Source organism: Hermetia illucens, chromosome 1 (genome assembly GCF_905115235.1).
Source record: "Hermetia illucens chromosome 1, iHerIll2.2.curated.20191125, whole genome shotgun sequence".
Taxonomy (NCBI): domain Eukaryota; kingdom Metazoa; phylum Arthropoda; class Insecta; order Diptera; family Stratiomyidae; genus Hermetia; species Hermetia illucens.
This window is the reverse complement of record NC_051849.1, coordinates 104821022-104841236: the sequence shown is the minus strand read 5'-3', so window position 1 is coordinate 104841236 and position 20215 is coordinate 104821022. Positions and strand designations below refer to the sequence as shown.

Sequence of the window (20215 nt, the reverse complement as noted above, 5' to 3'; positions counted from 1 at the left end):
TATAACTTTGTTAGTAATAGTGCGATTTTCACAAAACTTGGTAGGGTCAAGCTCTATATCATAACATACATTTCGTGGTGCTAGGATGAAATTAAGGGGGGTTCTATAGTCAATTACTGAAAATTATAGTAATATACTATTATTAACTTCATTTGAAGGGATATCGATATGGAAGATATTTCGGAGCCTAGCCACCATATAGTGCCAGCTTCTTGATTTTTTTCAGATTTTTCGGTTGGACAGTTTCTGAGAATGGCCCCGTTAAATAAGTGATCATTATCGGCCCCCGAACCCCCCGCCTTTCCAACAAATCTCAAAACTAAGATCAGCTTTGGAAAGTACTAATCGAGACCTTTCATTTGATATCCCACATGACTACATTTGATGCAAAAATATTTCACACCACCTTTTGTATGTATGGGGGATTCACACTTGCTTCCGACACTCAAGAGGAAAGAAAGTGTTCTCAGTTCATCTCATAGCACTTCATCTCAAAGCTCTTGTTACCGAGGTGTGTGTGCTCATTCCAGAAATCAATCCGTGACCTTAGACGATGGCAAAGGTCTAACCGATATGCCCATCATTATCCGAGATTGCGGTTGACTACAAATTTAATGGCAACGGAGGCATCATAAGATTTCCCTCATCATTTGCACGTGATTCCAATTCTTTTCTTATTCTCTTATCATTGAAATTCTTCTTCGAATCAATAATTGTGAAATATTTCTAATCTATTCCAGGGGATATACGCACGTCGTTCCTGTCAGGATCAAGCTTCAACGTTACTTGGCATCTAGCATATCCACATCGAGTAAGTATTACAGTCATTTCATAATATGTTCAGAATGCGATTATAAGCAATATTTCCGTCTTAAGTTTATTCAAATAAATTACCGGCCTTAAATGGCCCCAAACAGAAAAATCACCATAGTCTGATTGACCGTGAACTCGTAGTATTTAACGTTAAAGGGGGAAATTGATGGCTCGCAGAGGTAGTGACTTCCCCATTTGTCGTACCAGACGATTAAAAAGGAGAGTGATTCTTATTCTTCTATGCCATGAAAATAGATAATAAATTCCATTACCTTAAAGTTTCATGATTCTCCTTTGCCTCAGATACTGGTTAATTTTTCTATTTAATTTGGAAACTTGATAAAATTCATTCATTGTTGCCTATTTGTCTTATATATTTTATTTACAAACGACTGAGCTTACTGACATCAAATTTGATGAAAATATGATAACTCTAAGGCCCAAATATGCTTTTGCATTACACATAAGGAGGGTACTAATACATGCGAGACGGCGAATCAATACTTTTTTTGCAATAGCAGTTATCACCAATATCGAATGAAATATCTTGATTAGCCTATTTTGTTAAGGAGGTTGTCCTATGTGAAGGTTTCCAAAAATCGATTCTTTCTTTTAGATATATGTATCTGAAAGCAAAATGTGTTGGCAGTGTATTGCAGAAATTTCAACCCAGAATTCAAACTACTTACCAAGTTAAACAAATAGAAGAGCATGCGTCATGTTGACGTGCATACAAAACGAAAAATATAAACGAATCAATTGCAAGCTCCTCCTTAAAATAGGGCAATTCGACAGCTCCTACGAATCTAGAAAACTAGAATTTCATCAGCACCATTAAGACTGCATAAAAAAGAAACGCACCCTCTGTTAGGGGTGCGGCGATGTTAACAAAGGAGATGTTCTGAGGCAAAATCTTCAAGAATTAGAAATTGCTGATCTATCCGAGAAAACATTTTAAAACCCGCTTGCGCCTGTACGTCCGCAAAATTGTCGATTCAGCTACTGAACCTCTCCGTTTCTTCTTACTTAACTCTGAACAATAAGGACCTAAGAACGGCACCTAAGACTGCATCTAACTACTGGGCAACCAGGGAATGAATATCTGATGGGGCGAGCGTTTGACAATTGGCAAAATGTCAACTAATAATACCTTCGGTGACAGGATGTATTCAATGATGTTCCTTCTTATCCCGTCACTAACGCGAAATCTATACCCTGATACCGATTTTCGACGAAAGTTCAGACTCGTACCCAATTTACCCGTATCTTCAACCGAAAATACCACTAATGTCAATCAACACCAATTGACGCCCTATCAGCGTGTATGGTTAGGAGCCGTCGTTAACAGTTTTCTGTCTTTCAGAGTTGAAGCCTTAGAGCCCGCGTATCAAACGATGTAGTAGTGAATCACAAACCCATCGAGGAAAGACAGTTTGCTATCTCCCCGCCACTGAAAAGCTCTTCCATATATAGATTAACTGGATGCTGTCTGCGCGTGGTCACTATGAAGAGCACTTATCTTCCTCCTCCTACTGAGAGAAATTTCAGCCGCCTACTGAAGGCTGAATTCGTGGCAAATCTTGGCTTAAAACACGTGACAAATGAAGCCCAAACGCATCACAGGATGAAATTTCCTTCATTTTTATTTGGGCTCTTCTTCTGCCTTAAACCACTCAACTGATGGATAAAGTCTTCCAGTACACTAACGCCTGTGTTTGGCAGATTTGTATTCGTAAATACGAATACGATTAAATTCGTGCAATAATGATATTCGTATTTATTATCGCACGAATTTAATATTAAATATATTCGAAAAAGTGAATATGTTCGTATTTGCACATGGTCGTAACATTCGAAATGATTGCTGGTGACGTTTCCTGCAGTGGCCTAGCCGTTTTGCTCGACATTGCCGTCTAACAGAATAACCCAAATTCGTTTGCGAACTGCATAATTTCTGTTAGCGGATGTGATGCTACTCTTTGGAACTGAGTACACCAGCATCAAAAATTTGATGTCTGAGGCGTCGATAGCCACTTATATAGGAATCCGCTTCTTCGTTAGAGGACAGATACGTATCTTATAGACTTTTTATTCTCAACATGTGAAGGTGACATCCAGATGTATCGTATGCCTCCTTCTTTTAGGCAGAATAAACTTTGCAATATGTTTGTTTGGTACTGACAGGAAAAGTTTGGTGTGTCTATCAGCATTTAGAATTTACCACTTGTCCTTATGGCAAGCTTATTCCCAGTTGGTTATAGCAACATTAGCAGCTGCAACTTACACTCCTATTGCTGGTTTCCTCTTTTGCCAAGGTTTGTGAGATTTCATTTTTCTCAGAGTAGCTCCACCGTATTGAATCTAGGTATAGTGTTCAATCAAGTTCTAACTTCCTTAACAATTTTTTGTTCTCCTTTCTCGCTTTTATCTGAAAGATGCTGCTACATGCCTTAAGTCGCCGTGTTGACGCAAAGGTCCGTCTGCATAGCTGGTACACTGTAAGGACTGACCCTGACATTTCACTCCTTCTTAAAGTTGAAGTATTCTCCCCCTCATTTTCGGAAAACAAAAACCATTGACTTTATAGATTGTGTGCTTTTAATTGTATTTACTAAAACCTAAGCCTGAGGGACCAACTGTTAATCAAATCAATGGAGTTTCTTTCTGATAAACATGGTGGCTTCCATTTAGCGTTTCAGACCTTAGCGCCTTATTATGGATGTGACGCTCAACCACTCCTCAGATATTTCAGGAGTAATTTGCCTTGGGGTTCGAAGGGCCATTTTTTCCACGCGTTGGTGTTGAAATTTCCTTAACCTTTCCTAAAAGTTAAATCCATATTCCAAAGCAGAACATGCTGGAAAAACATTTCCTAGAAGTCTCTCTAGAAGCTCTATACCTTCCTCTCGCATCGCTGGTTAGACACTATGCCACAAGCTTTGAAATGCTCAAAAATAGTATAACAGTTGTGGATTTTCACTGGTAACAACCTCTCACAGTGTTCCAGTTTCTCTTTTAACACTTTTGTATTGAAGGATTTGCAGAAACCCCTAATTCTTCCCCTCCCACTTTTGTCATCTATTCTTGTGGATGATGTCCTTCCAAGAAAGTCTGTACTGGCTTAACTATGGAGCTCATGAAAGTACCATCCGGTTTTCTGAAATAGTCCAACTTGGCCGAACCATCCTGCTTAAGCACTCTGCACAGCACTTAAGTTTCTCTTTCGCCGCACAGATCGCCGTATACAGTGCCGGTACTCTCAAAGAGTCGCGTCTCAAACTTCTTATAAGTATCATATATTCACGCCGAGAATTCTGAAATTTTACTAGTTTTATTCTTATTGCTTTTACAAGCGCGATTCAAAAGCCATTGGGAATTGCACTTTACCACAAAGAAGTTTGTTGAATTTTGTTCAATCCGTTTTCCTAGGATTCTGTCTTTATATGACAGCCTGTGCCCCCTCAACCTATTAAGAGTTTGAACCAAATGATTCGGTGTATATTTCCACACCCTTAATTCTTGCGTTGGCGAAGGACACAGAGGGTTGCTCTTTTTAAACGATTTGAACGACTTGATCTTTTTCGACAAAATGTGTGTTCTACAAATCAGCTCACTCTTGTCAAAATATATGTCCACGGAAGTAGCCTCAAGTTATAACTTGGTTTTGTATTGATGATATTGTTTCTTGACGTATTTTTAATTGAAGCAATGTAGAAGGTAGTCATGATGGGGTTGCCTGCAGTAGTTCGCTAAGAGTGTTCTCGGAAAAACTGATTATGAAACTGACGCAGCAGCGTTGTCAGCACTAAGTAGCAACAACATATGAAGCCAATTGTTGTGAAGTTGTCACCAATTGCTACTGAAACTTAGGTGATTGAATGAAATATTCTTAATGTGGGTGCCAGGGTACTCGAACATTGCTGGTATTGAGGAGGACTGGCTCGCCAACGGTCTGGATCTACAATGAAGCCAGCATTCGGCATCCGACCGTCGATTATCAAGCTTGCTCTTAAGGGTGAAATTGTAAGGATTCACGCGGCCGAATGGAGAAATTTGAATTACTACCGGCAGGCGATAGTCTTTGGGAGGCCACAGGAACGGCTTTCATATTGTCCCTTATGAAGTGAGACATGCAAACCTTAGTAGGACTGTTAACGACTGTTACTGCTCCCTAAACTACCATATTGAAAAATGGGCGGTATTATCGGCTATATTAGGTTAATGTGAGGAAGAACTAATAGATAGATAAGATCGGTAAAATTTTCTTCATTGCCTCTGAAAGATATGCTCAGATGAAAACGCTGCTGGCGGAAGGCCATTGGATAGCCGATTTTAGGGGACAGTACAATGGTAAGAAATCAGAAACTTCGCATCCAGCCGCGACTTTGAGTAATCAAGTCGCGGCCCCACCAGATTTTTGTTCCTGCACAGCAAAACAGCTGGAAGACATGCTCCCCAAGTCAGGGGAAAGCTTGCATTCAGTATCTTCGGCCTAGTGAGCCTGAAAGGATCGTGAACCCGGGAACCAATGGAAGGTACTGCGAAAGAACGCGAACTTTGGAAATGAAAACATGAGTGTTGCTGTAGTATGAAGTGTGCATATATCCAGGAAAGTCGAACGCAACGAAGCGTAACTTTCGGTAAAATGTGGGGATAAGCTTATGACCCAGGTGAGAATCAGGACTTGGTTGCGGTGATATTAAAAAAACCAAACCAATAGCAAAAGGAGAAACGTCATAGTGGTCTTTGTTTACTTCCCTTATGATTCTTTATGTCCTTTTTCGACGCAAACACCAAAGGATCTGGTATTGTATGAGGAATGAAGTAGGCTTGAATTACTTATAGATAGTGATGCGAATGCTCAACATGTTTGTTGGGAGAAGAGGAGAGGAGCTATTTGATTTTATCACTTCGATTTACCCCATGACCGCGCCCCTTTGCTACTAGGGTCAAGAAGAAGTGAAATAATTGACCCAAGAATCTACTTCAAAGTCCTTATAGTTGATTAAAAGCTTGCGAATGCTAGAGTTCTGTCAGACACCGTTGTTTAGAGTTTAGTCTGACCATTGCAAGTGAACAGACTGTAATATAAACACGGAATCCTAGGCAAACAGATTGGGCAAAGTTCAATGAACCTGTTAGCAACAAAGCCCAGCTCCCAAGACGACTATCGATTCCTTTGGCGATAGAAGATTAATTGGAAACTCTGAAATGCACACTTTTGGAAGTTCTTTGAAGAGGTTTGTCCTTTTACTCCAGGCAAATGCGACAAACGATTCCCTGGTGGAATATATAACTGAAAACACTGGCTAAACTTCCGGAACTCAAAGCGTTAATATAACAGGCTCGTTCGACGCGGGACTTCTTTAGAGCATTTTGTAATGAATAGGAGGGGGAAGGCGAGACTTCGAGGCTGTGCAAAGTCATTAAAAGGGATGGGTCGACCAAGTCAGGCTCAGAGAACTTTCGCGTACTCCAGAGTTCAGTCTGTATATACTCTCTTGGAATTATACCATCCAGGAGAACAGATGACAGAAGTGCTAGGAAGAGGGTGGTGGTTACTGTGAACAACACGAAAGTGTTGCAAAGGGGATTGGAACACTGCGAGAACGGTGGTTACCAATGAAAAAGCGAGAGCTGCGATAGTGCCTTCGAGAACTTCAAAGTACCCGGCGATGCAAAAGAGGGAATAGAGCACTTAGAGCGACTTCTACTAAATATTTTTCTAGCATGTCTTGCTCTGGTTACGTACTTACCCGCCTTAGGGAAAGTTTATCAGTGATATTCGTGAGAAGGCGCTAAGGTCGCACCCACTAAATGAAAGCTTACATGCTTACAAGCGTAGAAAGTTGTGTGAGTCTGCTCTTCTTTCTTAGTTCCGGATGTTCACTTATGCATTCCTAGTGTGGTGACGTGAAGTAAAATAAAATAGTTTTCACTATAAACTAACATCATGTCTAGGTATTTTAGTATCATGAGCACGACATTCAACGCAGCCCTAAATATTGTTCGATATATATATTCATAGCACTGAAATTCGTTTAGATCTATAAGGAAACAGCACATCTAAGGGACACATAATATTTGTATTATGTATCGTATTATCTTCCAAAATTGTGAAGCTATCTTCAAAACTGAGATTTACTGGAAGAACGCATTGCATAAGTATATACTGAAGTCGTGTATACCGGTGACTCGAAACAGGACAGGGTTCTAGATTAGAAGTCTACTTTTCTAATAGAAATGGGAAGGGAGCCTTTCTCTTGGGGCATTATGTCACTAAAGTGTATTCTATCCTAAGCGAAAGAGAGAATAAACTTCCCATATTGGGAAAATCATATATACTTGAGAAAAACCTGATCTGGGATATTCCATTAGACGGGGGCCCAACTGCGAGGGACCACTAAGGTTTGAGTATTCAGAGGTTTCCGTTCTCCCCTAACTTATATCCATACACAAACCTTGGTTAGTAGTCTGTCAGGTGATCTGACCTCTTTTTGGAAGACAGAATATTTATATTTGGGTCTAGTTGTTTCTGCCGACGGTAGAATCGAGCTGAATGTCCTTAAAGTGCTGACAGCGGTTAAACAACTTATCGTGATAATAATAATGACTTTAGCGGTAGCGATTTAAGAAATAGGATTGAGTTGTGCGCCTTCCAAGTTTCTTACCATCTTGGAGCGTGCATCTTCGAGTTTGCAGCTGCTCTCTGATACATCCTTTACCTGATCTCATGTCTAAATAATGCGAAGAACAATGGACGATGGATGTCCTTAATGTAAATATTTCTGAGGGATATGAATTTGCTTTCCCACCATCTCAGATCCAAAGGAAATCAAGTCGCTGTTGCTGCTGCTGTATCAAATTAAGTCCAAAATTTGTTGGGTCGCATATGAATCATGAATATGTATAAATAATGTCATTCTCGAAAGTTTGAAAAATAATTAAATTTAAAAAACATCTCGTCATCTCGTTCAAACAATTCATTTCTAGGTACATATGTGTTGTCACATATAAATAAAGCCCAAAAAATATCAGACGTTTTAAATAAAAAAAACAAGATTTGTCTTAAAAAGAAACTAAAAGCTATTTCAAGGCCACAGGCATCTTCACAGCTCTAATTTTTGGAAAACAAAGACTAGAAGAGCCGCAAACAGAACAGCTCCTGTTGTTTGGATTGTGGCTGATCCATTATTCAAGTCCTTGTCGTTACAGGCTGAAGTATCGCAAGGACTGCATTTCTCGCCAGCACATGGGAACTGGGAACTGCATCCTCGAATTGTTGTTGAGTTCAGCAAGTACTGAGTGCACGTTTCCTCAGGAGAATAAATCGGACAGACAGTTGCATTTGCTGGGCTGGATTCACACGCTTGGTCGTCGTTCGAGTTGCAGACGTAGCACGACAGGCGGTCTGCAGGGAATATCTGAAATGCGAAGAAATATTCAAAATGGCCGGTTTAATTTTAGTTTTTCATTTTTGCCATGAAGTACCTCATTATTGCAGCTGGTTGCATTGCATGTTGAACAGTATGTTGAGTTGGATCCCGTATAGCAATCCAAAAAGTCGCTTTGAGATTGGTCGGCAAGACAGCCACGCACAGTGTGTCCCTCACCTATTATTTATTCACAATGATTGATCTGTTAATTTAATCTACGATATATGCGTTAAACATACGCAAAAAGACAAATATCGGTAAAATGGTAAAATGTGGGGAAGAAAATACGGACTGCTTCTGAGGCTGGAAAAACTCAGTGACTACCTTTTCTTTTGCAAATCAAAAGAGATTGTTTAACATTTGGACCATTTTGAATCGAAGCCGAATCGAGTCTACCGTTCTTTTAGCAAGTTACTGAGATCACCAGTGGCAAGTCGACTACTCGCACTTGAAAAGTAGAAACTAGTAATGTCGAACCTTAGACGCAGAGTATATTGTAACAGAACAACTTTAGTTTTTGAACTACAGTAAATTGTCCTCATGACACAGTGGCGACTCGGAACAAAACTTGGATACCACAATTTTTCGTCCGTATAATCTGAAGTGAAGTGGTTGAATGATTTAGATTTTCACAATTCGTACTTACTTGTAATCCTCGTCACGCACAACTTATTCAGATCGGTGCACTCCACTGTAGTTGTGATTTTGCTAGGATCAGTGGCGCAAAATTCATTTTGGTCGGATGAACAGCTTACGCAAGTGCTTGTGTTCAACTGAAGATGTGGGGCATTCGTCAGTGTGTTGCAATTGACACCATCACATTCTACCAATATTCCTAGTCCTTTCATATAGTCCAAAGTCGATGGAGGGAAGTTACTGGCGCAAGCAAGATATGATATGGTGCCGTTGACGGTAAGAACATAAGCGCATTTGTCGTCAGCCCGATAACTGAGGCAGTCCTGTGAGAATGTTTCATTGCAATCGGCATTCGCGCAGAAATTGCATACAAGGCGATCCGAGGGTTCGTTAAAATCGTTACACTTCGTTCCATTACAACTCCAACAAGACCCATTGTTGCCATCGCATGAAGTCATTCCTAAAGCACTAACTTCGCTACCACACCCGCGATATGTCTCGTAGGTTTCATTGTCACTGGAACTCTTGGGTAAAAGGGCGACAATACAACCTTGATTGCACTGAACGACCGAAATGCTACTATCGTTTGTATTCCATACACATTCGCTATTTGAGTAGGAGTCACATTGGTAGCATTCCACGAATTCGGTTCGATTCAGTGCAGTATTGCAGAGCGGCGAAACGCAGTAGAAGCATAACTGTCCTGGCGCGGAAATGCATGTTGCATTGGCAGTCATACTTAACAAGTTGCTGCATCCACGTGCCGATACTGTGCCGTTCACGTTGAAGGTGGTGGCACATTGAGCTCCAAACAAATCACATTGTTGAACTGGTAAAGTTGTCACATCTGCAACCGAACAATTGGGACCTTCGCAAGTGTAGCAAGACACATTATTGAAGACTACTTGACCGTTCACTTGTTCGATGTTGCTTGCATCGATTACTTCACCGTAAGCTGAAAAGACACAAATTAGTCAATATTAGATCGTTGTTGAGGTTTCCCATTAAAAAATCAAAACAATATGACATGTTAAAGAACACCACAAGTCGATTGAGGCTTACTTGATCTCTTTATATGCAGAGAAGTCTCCTCCATTGTGTGATTTTCTAGAGAATCTTTACGTTTATAAAGATTTATAATAATCAGGGGCCAATTCTCCTAACACTAGACCAGTTCTTGGAATAGAGGTAGTGCGTTCTGTTGAATTTTTGGGGGTAATCTGTTGTACATAGACTCTACATTCAAAGGGGTGGTGTATTTTTTCTCAGGTAATAATAGTGTAACGTTACTTGTTCTTAGAATCAAAAAGTCGGGAAGTATCTAGATGATTGCATCAGTTTGAAATCTACGCCTCAAATACTGTGTTATCCTGATATCTGTTCTATTAAACTTAATAATGGTGTATAATTATATTTGAGAATCTTACTAAACCCCCCACCCCATCCCCACCCTCATCTTTAAATCACAAAATTTGTCGTGATTTTCAACCATAATGTTGACCAAATGATTGGAAAGTTCTATGAAAATCATACTTTTATTAACACAAATCAAAGCCAAGCTGTCGATTTTTAGCCAACCACTCTAAATTACCGCGCAAGTAAAGTTCATTTATTCGGCAGAGTCAAAACTACCAATTATAAATGTATAACATTACATTAGATTCCATAACATTACCGATAAAATAACCGCTTCTGATTCGATCACTAAGGTTAAGCGTTGTTAGGATTTTGTAGATGTTTGATGGGGGACTACATGAAAAATTTTTAAATTCTGTATACAGATTATATAACGCTGCTTCCTTGTCGTTAAGGCAGACGCTTATTAAAGTGGACGCGCCATATAAATGGGTCGTGAAAAGTTGTATAGAGTTGAACTTATAGCTGGTCTTACCCGTAAGTTTACTCATATAAGAAACAGAACATCCTGTACCTAAAAACTAATCCGTTTGAAGATGGTATTCTCCCCACACCGACACAACTTCATATTTTCTCCGCATAATCAATGTGTGCAAATGCAGTAATCAGTTATTAGATTCAAATTTCAATGTGAGCCGTCACTTTGCCCTGGCTTTGTTCAAAACGACACCGCGGGTAGCTGACTGCAGTTCTACTTGTTTGCTTACCGTTGTATTTGTCGTTTTAGTTTCTTAGCACTTGTGCTGCCATTTGTTAGTCCTAACAGTAGATAAATATGGCCAACTTAATAGAACTCCTCGTTCAATTTGTAATGAACCTCGAAGATTTGTAATTCGTACACTATATTGTTGAGATGTTTCGCAAGCCCCTGAAATGGAAGCGTAAATTCTCAGCTTGTCAAACCACGTATCCCCCTTTTGTAATGTTCCAGCAGCTCTTGAAGTAGAGTTCTGTTTTCGAGTCGCGAATCCCGTTCTTAATATATTTTCACAGCTCTACTAACTGACAGTTGCCTAATGCTCGACTTTTTGGATGGTATTTTCAACAATTTTCAGAATTTAATGTCTCAGTCATTATTTATATATTTTCCATGGAAAAATACGTATATTCACTAATTTTCATGGCGATCAGTTGAACGGTTTTGGAGCGAACATCCGCTTTTTAATATAATAGATAAGGGTGGAAGGGTTGATGACTCCGTCAAGCTTCCGGAAGCTGCGGGAGAATCAAGAGAGTCAACTTCGCTAGCCTGGAACCGATTGACACATTACTTCTGGCTAGCCCTCTCGCTCGGTGGCCTTAGGGAGTTTTCTAGTTCAGGGAATTCTTTTCACCAACAGAAAGGGAGAGGAGGAAGCAAATTGATAGTCCATAGAATTTCTGCCGCCCAGTCCCTCCATCAGTCTAGCTCAATCTTCTTTGCAACAAGAAGAATTCCAATGCAATTCGCAACACCGCTCTATTCCTTCCTGATAGTCCATAGAATTTCTGCCGCCCAGTCCCTCCATCAGTCTAGCTCAATCTTCTTTGCAACAAGAAGAATTCCAATGCAATTCGCAACACCGCTCTATTCCTTCGTATTCCTTAGAGTCTCTTTGACAATGTTGTCTAGATAGAGCTGTTCTGTGTCCGCATAAAGATGTTGATGTGTTTCATCCGACCTTTCAGAAAAAAAAACATGTGGTTCTCGTTATCTACCACCACATTGCAACCAAAGGACATTGCTTTCCCAGTCTTGTGGAAATAAGAACACCTCTATGCCCATCTGAAGGGATAAGGAAATATCACTCTTACTATGCTTTCCATTGAACCACTGACCTAATTTGCCGATTAGCTGGGCAGTCTATTTGCCTCTTGACTCATTCTGCCAAGGGAGTTGCCTAAATGGTGTATGTTGCTGTTCTTTACAAGCAACTACTTGGGAAGGGAGCCTTGTAGGCTCACGCTCCATAGCAAGGGAGGTAAGGGTATCAATCCCGTGATTACAATCACAACCGGCTCTGAAACGATCCGTTAGGAAGACACCACCTGCAAAGCTGCCTAACTTATTACTTGCGCAAGGTGCCTACAATGCACTCTTTACCAAGTGGGTCAGCCAATTTCTTCGACATCTCCTACTTGAGATAGGAGTTCCAATATTAGTAGTTAGTCGACTATTTGCCTTGGGTTGCATCCTTGTAACGAGAAGAAGCTTTTCTGCTCACCAGACCTTTGCGGCTTATTGGATACGATTCCCATATAAGATAATAGTCTCTGCCTCTTAGTTTGCTTCATCTACGTATAGATGCAGCCAGCAAGGGTAACCTTGCATATATGTATAGGTCGATAGAGGTGCAATCATGACAACCATTGAATTCTCTGCCCTTATGTAATTTTTTTCGATGACGTTACCCACTAATGAAGGATTATATTTAAACCAGATCAGCATCTTATGTTTTCAGTATCTTCTATGCACAATGACATAACAAGATAACGTCGACTATCAAATATTTTGTTCATTCAAATTCAATGTGATTTCCACAAAAATTCAATAAATGTGAATAGAATTCGACCCTCAATTGAACGTCATATGGATTACAAGATTAGATAAGTGTCGGACATGCTCGCAGAACATGCATGGGTTAAACATCAAGATTTGCATCAATAAAGTTGATTGGCTCTCTTTAGACAATGCTATACACATATCACATACATATACGGTACCGCATAAGTTTGGTACATTTAATAATACATTTATAAAAACGTTCATTAACAATTTAGGCTCATTAGGTATTTCGAGTGAGCAGCAGCGTGCCCGATCCGAATGCCGCTAGAAACAATAATTCAAATCAAACGATAGATAACTCCTTGTAACAAATAAGACAGTTTAGTTCGGCTGGAATAAATCTTTTGGACACGAAGTCAAAGTCAAACATGCATGTCGACCTTTCCGATTCAGGCGCACTAAACCATAAGGTATTCAACAAATATCCGGTATCAACAGATACTGATATTTTATCTTATCATTACCTGCCTAGTAAACAGGTTAAGTGTTTTGAGCATCGGATTTTGATGTGAATCACGAGTAGTATTCGTGAATGCAGTATTTCGCTTCAGAAAATTAACTTCCAAAAATTCAAAACCCACATTTCCTGCACTTATGGTATGTCGATAATTCACCTTTATTCAGTTTGGTTACTATGTACCCGATAAACGCTGAAATCTTAAACTCAAATTGCTGAGAAGAAAACGTTTGCGGTATGTAATTTGAATTTTTCCATTATATCATATAATACATACCAGTGGATGGCTTTATTCACTTAGCGTGAAAACGTGTGTATGTCTCCTGTCTATTCCTTTGTAAAGTAGCTTCACACACTTTGTTTATTTGCAGTGAGACTGTGTTTCAGTTTTATCGCACATAATGTTGTGCGAGTGAGGAACTCACAGCAGAGAGACAAGCATAAAGGCGAACATAGACATCCATGACGACTGAGATTCAAACTCCGGCCAACGAGGCTGAGAGCTATAGCACTGTCAAAATTCTTATCTAGGACCTTTTTTTGCATAGAAATGATATTCTTGTCACAGACATCGGGCTCATCGAGTTCTTCAATCGCGTTATTGAGGAGAATAAAGCACCGTCTGACTGACAAGAAAGTACCGCCATTCCAATACAATAACAGAAGGCAGTCTGGTGGAATGTTCGAATTATTTTCCAATATCATGAAGATTTCTCAATGCGTTCTTGGCAACTGCATTTGTGGCATCATTCAAATAAGCGTTGTTGGAGAGTCGGCAGTCCTTGACTTTCTCCATGAATTCCATCTGGATCTCTGGACTTCCTGTTACATAACTGGTTATTACAAAGTTTCTGACGCAGTGAAACCTTCAACACTTTTAACACATTTTCGGGTGCAATTCGGGTTGAAGCTCTCTGCAAAACGTGCGGGTACGAGTGTCATAAAAGTTTTTCTGAACGACGCGAAATGGTGCAAAATCAGAGTCACAATCAACGTTCTCGAACTCCTATCACAGACGAAAATATCCGTGTAGAAATGTAGCTTTTGGGGGAACACCGGCGTCTCACCGTCAACGAAATCGCTACTTTAGTGGGTCTAAGTTGGAGTGTCCTTTCCATCACAAGAGAGAACTTGGATTTGCAAAGAACTCAACACGATAGTCTCCAAATCTTCTTCCTCCTGATGTAAAAAAACCCCCGTTCGTAAATTTACCAGGGTTGAAATTATTTCGTACTCAGCAAAATCATTACAAAAAAAGTTGCGCTTATAATTGACTATCCCTAGTAAACTCTTGACGACATTTATCCCTGTACCACACAAACCCAGCCAGTATGCTTTGCGACGAATTTTAGTTTTAGAGGAACTGAGTTAAGTTACTCTATTGCAATCCTAACAGTAAATTTCGAATGTGTCAAGTATATGAAACCCCCCTCTCTGTCGATATTCAGCAGTGGATTTGCCCTCCCACCGTTTTTGTTTGTTCTTTTCATGGACGCTGTTGTGCAGGGCCTCCAAAGTGCAGCGTTCTGCACACTGCTCTATGCAGAAGATGTTTTCCTAGTTATGTTATTCGCCTATGACGAGCTTCATTATGAAGTTGCCTCACACACCAGTGCAACTTGTAGGAAGTGACATTTCTCAACTGGCACTCTTTGTGAACGACGCATCAAAAAATTCTCAAATCGAAAATTTACCTGAGCGCCTTCCACCCTGTCTCCTTCTCTGGTTCCCGGTGGGCATTATGATCATATCTGAAATGAGGACACTCACCATCGATATGGGGTTGCAACGACAGTAGGAAAATTGCGAGAGTGGCGACTTCGATGGTAGTATGTCATGCCACGTAATTCGTGGTGGGATTCACTTAATCTGAGCATCGAAATCAACGGGAAAGGATCAGGAAGGAAGAAACAATAGCTTGTTACGGCAAATGGTGATTCGAGAGCCTCTCGACTCCAACCAGATCATATCTATGACCAAGCGAATCGATCAAAATGAAACGACCTCGGTTTTGAACGGGACATAAACTACACCAGAAGAAGAAATATTAAGTGTGATGATAATGGCACTGGAGTACATACTCATTGAAATCGTACGATCTGTTGTGTAGTGGTAGGCGCTGACCAAAAAGTACAACAGCAAGAAGCTTAATAGGATTCAAAGGACCGCGTGTGCAGGTGCTACTGGACCCCGCAGTCCTGCCTGCAGATGCTCTCAATATACATCTACACCTCCTCCCCCATATCTTCACATTAAATATGTAGTGGACTTCAGATAGCGAAGATTCACCACCTGCGCCAAGTCAAGGAGGATTTGGCATATAACAAGACCCGATCATAAGACCTCGTCTACTAGACGTGTGCAAATGCAGATTACGGCGGTCTGCACGGGACAGTGGCCTATAGGAGACCATGCCGCCAGAATCGCCATACCCTAAGATTTGCATTGCCAAGCTGCCGAAGAGAGAAAAACCCTCATGCACTTCCTTTGCGATTGCCCAGCTGTAGCTAGAGCCAGGCTACGGACACCATGTAAACCATTCTTTTAGGATCTCAGGGAGATTTCTAGTTGCAGAGTGGCAGAGCTGGTTTCCATGGTGAATGCTACGGGTTGGCTCTAGAGATCTGAGCCGGCTGAACTCCGTCCTCTTGCTCTTATCACAACTGTAATTGAGCTCCTCTGAGAGACAACTGATAGGTAAGGCTAGGTAGGTAAGCCTCATTGAAATCAAATGAAAAAAAAACGAAGTGAAAAATGGCAAATTGATTACCACTTTTCACGGTTGTGGGAGTTATATATTTCAAGGAAATATTTTGAGTCGCCAAACTCAACAGGATTTTCATCTTTTCATGCTATCATCAAAGGCAAAACGTGTCCAAAACAGACCCAGTTGTTGCCTAAATTTCACTAGAATTTTACCAAAGTCGTAGAGAAGATGCAACTGGAAATACCAAACGTTCAATATAGCGGTGACGAAATCCAAAATGCTACTTCAGTTCCACAAATATGCTGTATAAAAACTAAGGCTCCCCCTGTCTACCCTTTGCTTCGACCTTATTTGGAAGGTTTAATTTTAAAGTAATTTAGCCTGAATGCACTCTTCCTGCATCGATGAAAGCTGTTGTTAAAATGTGGAAGTATACATGTCAAATCACTGAATAGTCTTGGCTCTAGATCTTTTCGTATTCCTCCTGTCAATATCATAGGAACCATCTGTATTTCGTACGTAGCAGATTACGAGTTAAAAGCAGCTAGCCAGGCCCTTTGATTAGGTGCATGAAAATGTATTACCATATTCAGTTCGCTGGCCTGAACTGGTGCACAGGAAAATAGGGCTCAGTGTTCTAGTGATTTCTCTTTCTCAACATCTTAACCTTCATGGTACGTAATCCTACGTAAATTATCGGACTATCAGATTGTGAAAATAACATTTTCGGTTACTTTGGCTTCCACTAAAATATAAGTTATCTATCGCTGGCACTAAAAGCAGACTAAATAACTCGTCCGTTATAAGCGCCGTCAGGAAATTGGTAATGAAATCATTTTGGCTAAATAAAATATCTTTTATACAGAGATAATGAAAAAGTCATCACTGATAACGTTAACCAAAATCGCCATCACCACATTCACTTGAACAAAATTATCTTTGGAAAACTGACGCGCGGGGCATTATAATAATTCCAAAAATCAATAGGTGCGTCCACTTGTATCGTACAGGTATACCTGCTAAATTTAAGCGCATGTGTATGTATGAAGTCCATGCTGTGAGTAAGTCTTCTTGCAATTGGCTATTTTTAAAATTCCCCCTCTTTTTGAATGACACAATAGTTGAAGTATGTATTATTCCCTCAAGCATTGAAACCATCAATAATTTATGATTGATAATGTTCTAGGCAGACAAATTCCAAGGACGATAACGGAAATTCGCATTAAGTTTAGACATGGCTTTTCCATTGTAATACGCTCTGGCAACGGTAGAAGCAAATCTTATCTGGCTGATCACGTTGCTCTGATAAAACAGTAGCCTGAACATGGCTTTGATGGGTGTTCAGATTTATATCTATTAATCCTACGTGCTTATGTTGAATCATAAGATCAGGATGAAGGTGACACGTACAACGGTGAGATCACCCAAAATATACAGGATTGAATAACACCAGCAAACTGTCCACCATTATTGCTCGTCTGGTACTTTGGTTGAAACCACGGTATAAATAGAAAATAATACCGCGTTTTTCCTGTTAATATTACGTATTTTCACTTCTCACTAGTCCCTGCCTTTGAGATTCACACTTTTTTATCCTAGTCCTTTTCACGTAAATAAAAAAAACTTCAAAACAAGCATACCTAATCCACTCAAACAGATGATTCCAAAAATAACGAAGCTGATTTTATATCCCATTTTCACAGGATGTCCGAATAACTCCCTCTAGTAAATCCACAGTCACGTCCCGCTCACTACTTAAACTATAGGCACTCAAATGAGTCCGAAAACTTATCACCACATGCTTTTATAGAGAACAGATAAAAAATAAATCCTCTATATACTGACATGGACATATCTTTATTTTTTATGGATATATAGCCACATATATATAATATATACACTTGTATATAAATTATTTCGCTACTGAATGATTTGATTTTCGGCAATTGATATGGCGATAACACTAATACAACCTTATCGAATGAAACAAGAGCCCCCTTACGTGTGATTATTTGTGCGTTTCATCTGGGTTTCGCCGACTTTTCATGATTCAATGGTCAGCTAGAATATAGAATACAATACCCTCATTCATAATAATTGTGTCACGCGAGGTTTGCATATACCTAAGAAACTGAAGGATTTTAAAATTGTAGGTGTTAAGTAAAATATTCAAAATTTTGGTCACAAGATACTTCGCCGAGTAGATAGGGTGCATAATTAGCTGATATGTAGAAATTTTGAGTAATCGCTATGGATTTCTTCCACAACTCCATCAAATTAATAGATATCAGCATTCTCATTGGGAAGAAATCCTGGAGTAAATGAAAATTGTGTCCCAGATATACCTTGATCGGGACTAAGATTAAGAGAAAATCAAAACTAACTATTAATCATTTTAGATCACATTAAATTAGATGACGTTAAAGCCTGCTAAATTAGGTCCATGGTACTATCTCCTGAAGTGTCTATTTGGAATCTGTCAATTTCCAATCCAAAGAGTTTGGCTAGTTCCATCTCTTCCTCTTCTTCACAGTGGTTGCATACAGTTGGAAATAACTCGATTCTACCTATTTATGTAGCAGTTTAGGGAGAACCATCCTGATTTGAACCCCACCAACGTTTTCACGATCTCAATCTCGAAAGGCATCTGCGACGTGAGTTTGAATTTCTCCATTCATCTGCGTGAGCCTTTATAACTTTACTTTTTAGAGCAGACTTAACGCTAACTTCACCCCAAAAGCCAGCTTTCTCCTTACCATTATTGATGTTAGCCTCCTCATAACCAACGATGTTCGCAACGCGGAACGCATATCAGGAACTTTATGTGCAGTCGGCAGATTTTAATCAATAATTGACGGCACCTCGACGGGTTGATATGTTGTTCCACTTAGCGCTGATGATACATATTGACTGTTGAAACTGTGACTTCGTTAATCTTGTAGCAGATATTTTCCTGTTGTCAATGAAATGACGTGTATGGACCAATTTGCCGGTGAGGATACTGGTGTCCTCCAGCCTGTGATCACATCTCGACCATCTTTCTTGTTTAGTGATTACGATAGGATTCGTTACTATTAGAGCCACCTGCTGTTTATCGTAATTATTGACCTTACTATTAGTCCCTTTTCTATTCACCAAAGGTACTAAGCTCATATGCGCCGTCCTCTAGAAACCATGGCAAAATATTCAATACCGATGTATATATATAGTTAGTAAAGTAGGAATGATGTCATTGGGGCGCCTAGATTTGTATCTTACGGTGACTGCGAACTACTGTTACATAAACGTTAAGAATTCGTTAGTAATCAAATATACGTATATTTTTAAAAAGAGGCCAAAAGAGCAATTGCCGGTCTACTGATACTTAATCTAATATGCAGGAAGTCTTAATGTTCTCAAATTTACATTTTGGCACGACAGGTATCAATCAACTTCGCACTTGACCGGGATGGGATGGTCTTTCTTTTAGAAGGTTTGATATCCTGACTGTCCCGCGCACATAATAAATTGTTTATTGTCGAGACATAACTTCATTGATTCAATGACAGCTAAAATTAACCCAAAAAACAATCCAAGTGACAGAAGAAACTGTGTACCAGATAAGGAGGAGGATAAAGATGTTTAAGGCTGCGGATCCGGACGAGACAAATGAATGGTAATGAATGCTTAAAAGGGAGGAATGAGAAACTTAGAAAGAATGATCTACTTAGAAGTAAAAGCAATTAACTGAATATCAAAGCAATTGCTAGTTAAAAAAATAGAAGTAGAAATGTAAAATATTCTTTAAAAATAATTGTTGTCGCAACAATCCATTTGGATCACGGCCTCGAAGTGTGTTAGAGCACTTCATTCAAGACCGTAACGGAACAATACAGGATTACAGTAGCCTGTAGGAAGCAATGTGGTCAGCATTGCTCTCGCCCGAGTTTATTACCCTGATTTGACTCAGATACTCATTCACAGCTTAGTCGACTGTATATTCTTTGGTGTACAATTTTATCCACTCCTTTAGATTCAAAATCAATTATCGACAGCCCTTTACGAGTTAACTACTGATTACCTCGCCATGATTCCTATCCGATTTTCACGTGGACAAACTAGAACTTCCACGCAGCAGAAGAAGATGCTTTATCCATCCAAATTTCTACTAACTCACAACATCACGGCACTGCAAACGGTAAATCTTGTTCTAATACTCGCGCCTC

The 20215-nt window shown here is 39.8% G+C and overlaps 2 protein-coding genes across 4 annotated transcripts in view; one reads left to right on the top strand and one right to left on the bottom strand.

Annotated features, from left to right (window-relative positions):
- LOC119647177 overlaps positions 1-20215 on the top strand; it is a 252131-nt gene that overhangs the window by 145719 nt on the left and 86197 nt on the right. For all 3 annotated transcript variants that reach the window (XR_005248808.1, XM_038047985.1, XM_038047986.1), the window contains exon 3: positions 741-811. Coding sequence is in view for 2 of the 3 variants with exons in the window: in XM_038047985.1 (XP_037903913.1) it covers positions 741-811 (71 nt within the window). In the remaining variant the exon portion in view is untranslated. The remainder of the gene's footprint in view (positions 1-740; positions 812-20215) is intronic.
- On the bottom strand, positions 7779-17805 carry LOC119647179. Its single transcript, XM_038047987.1, has 4 exons — positions 17651-17805; positions 8896-9840; positions 8305-8426; positions 7779-8237 (listed from the first exon to the last, which is right to left on the bottom strand). Exons 1-4 carry the CDS (start codon positions 17703-17705, stop codon positions 7923-7925), a joined length of 1437 nt encoding a protein of 478 aa, XP_037903915.1. The 5' UTR covers positions 17706-17805; the 3' UTR covers positions 7779-7922.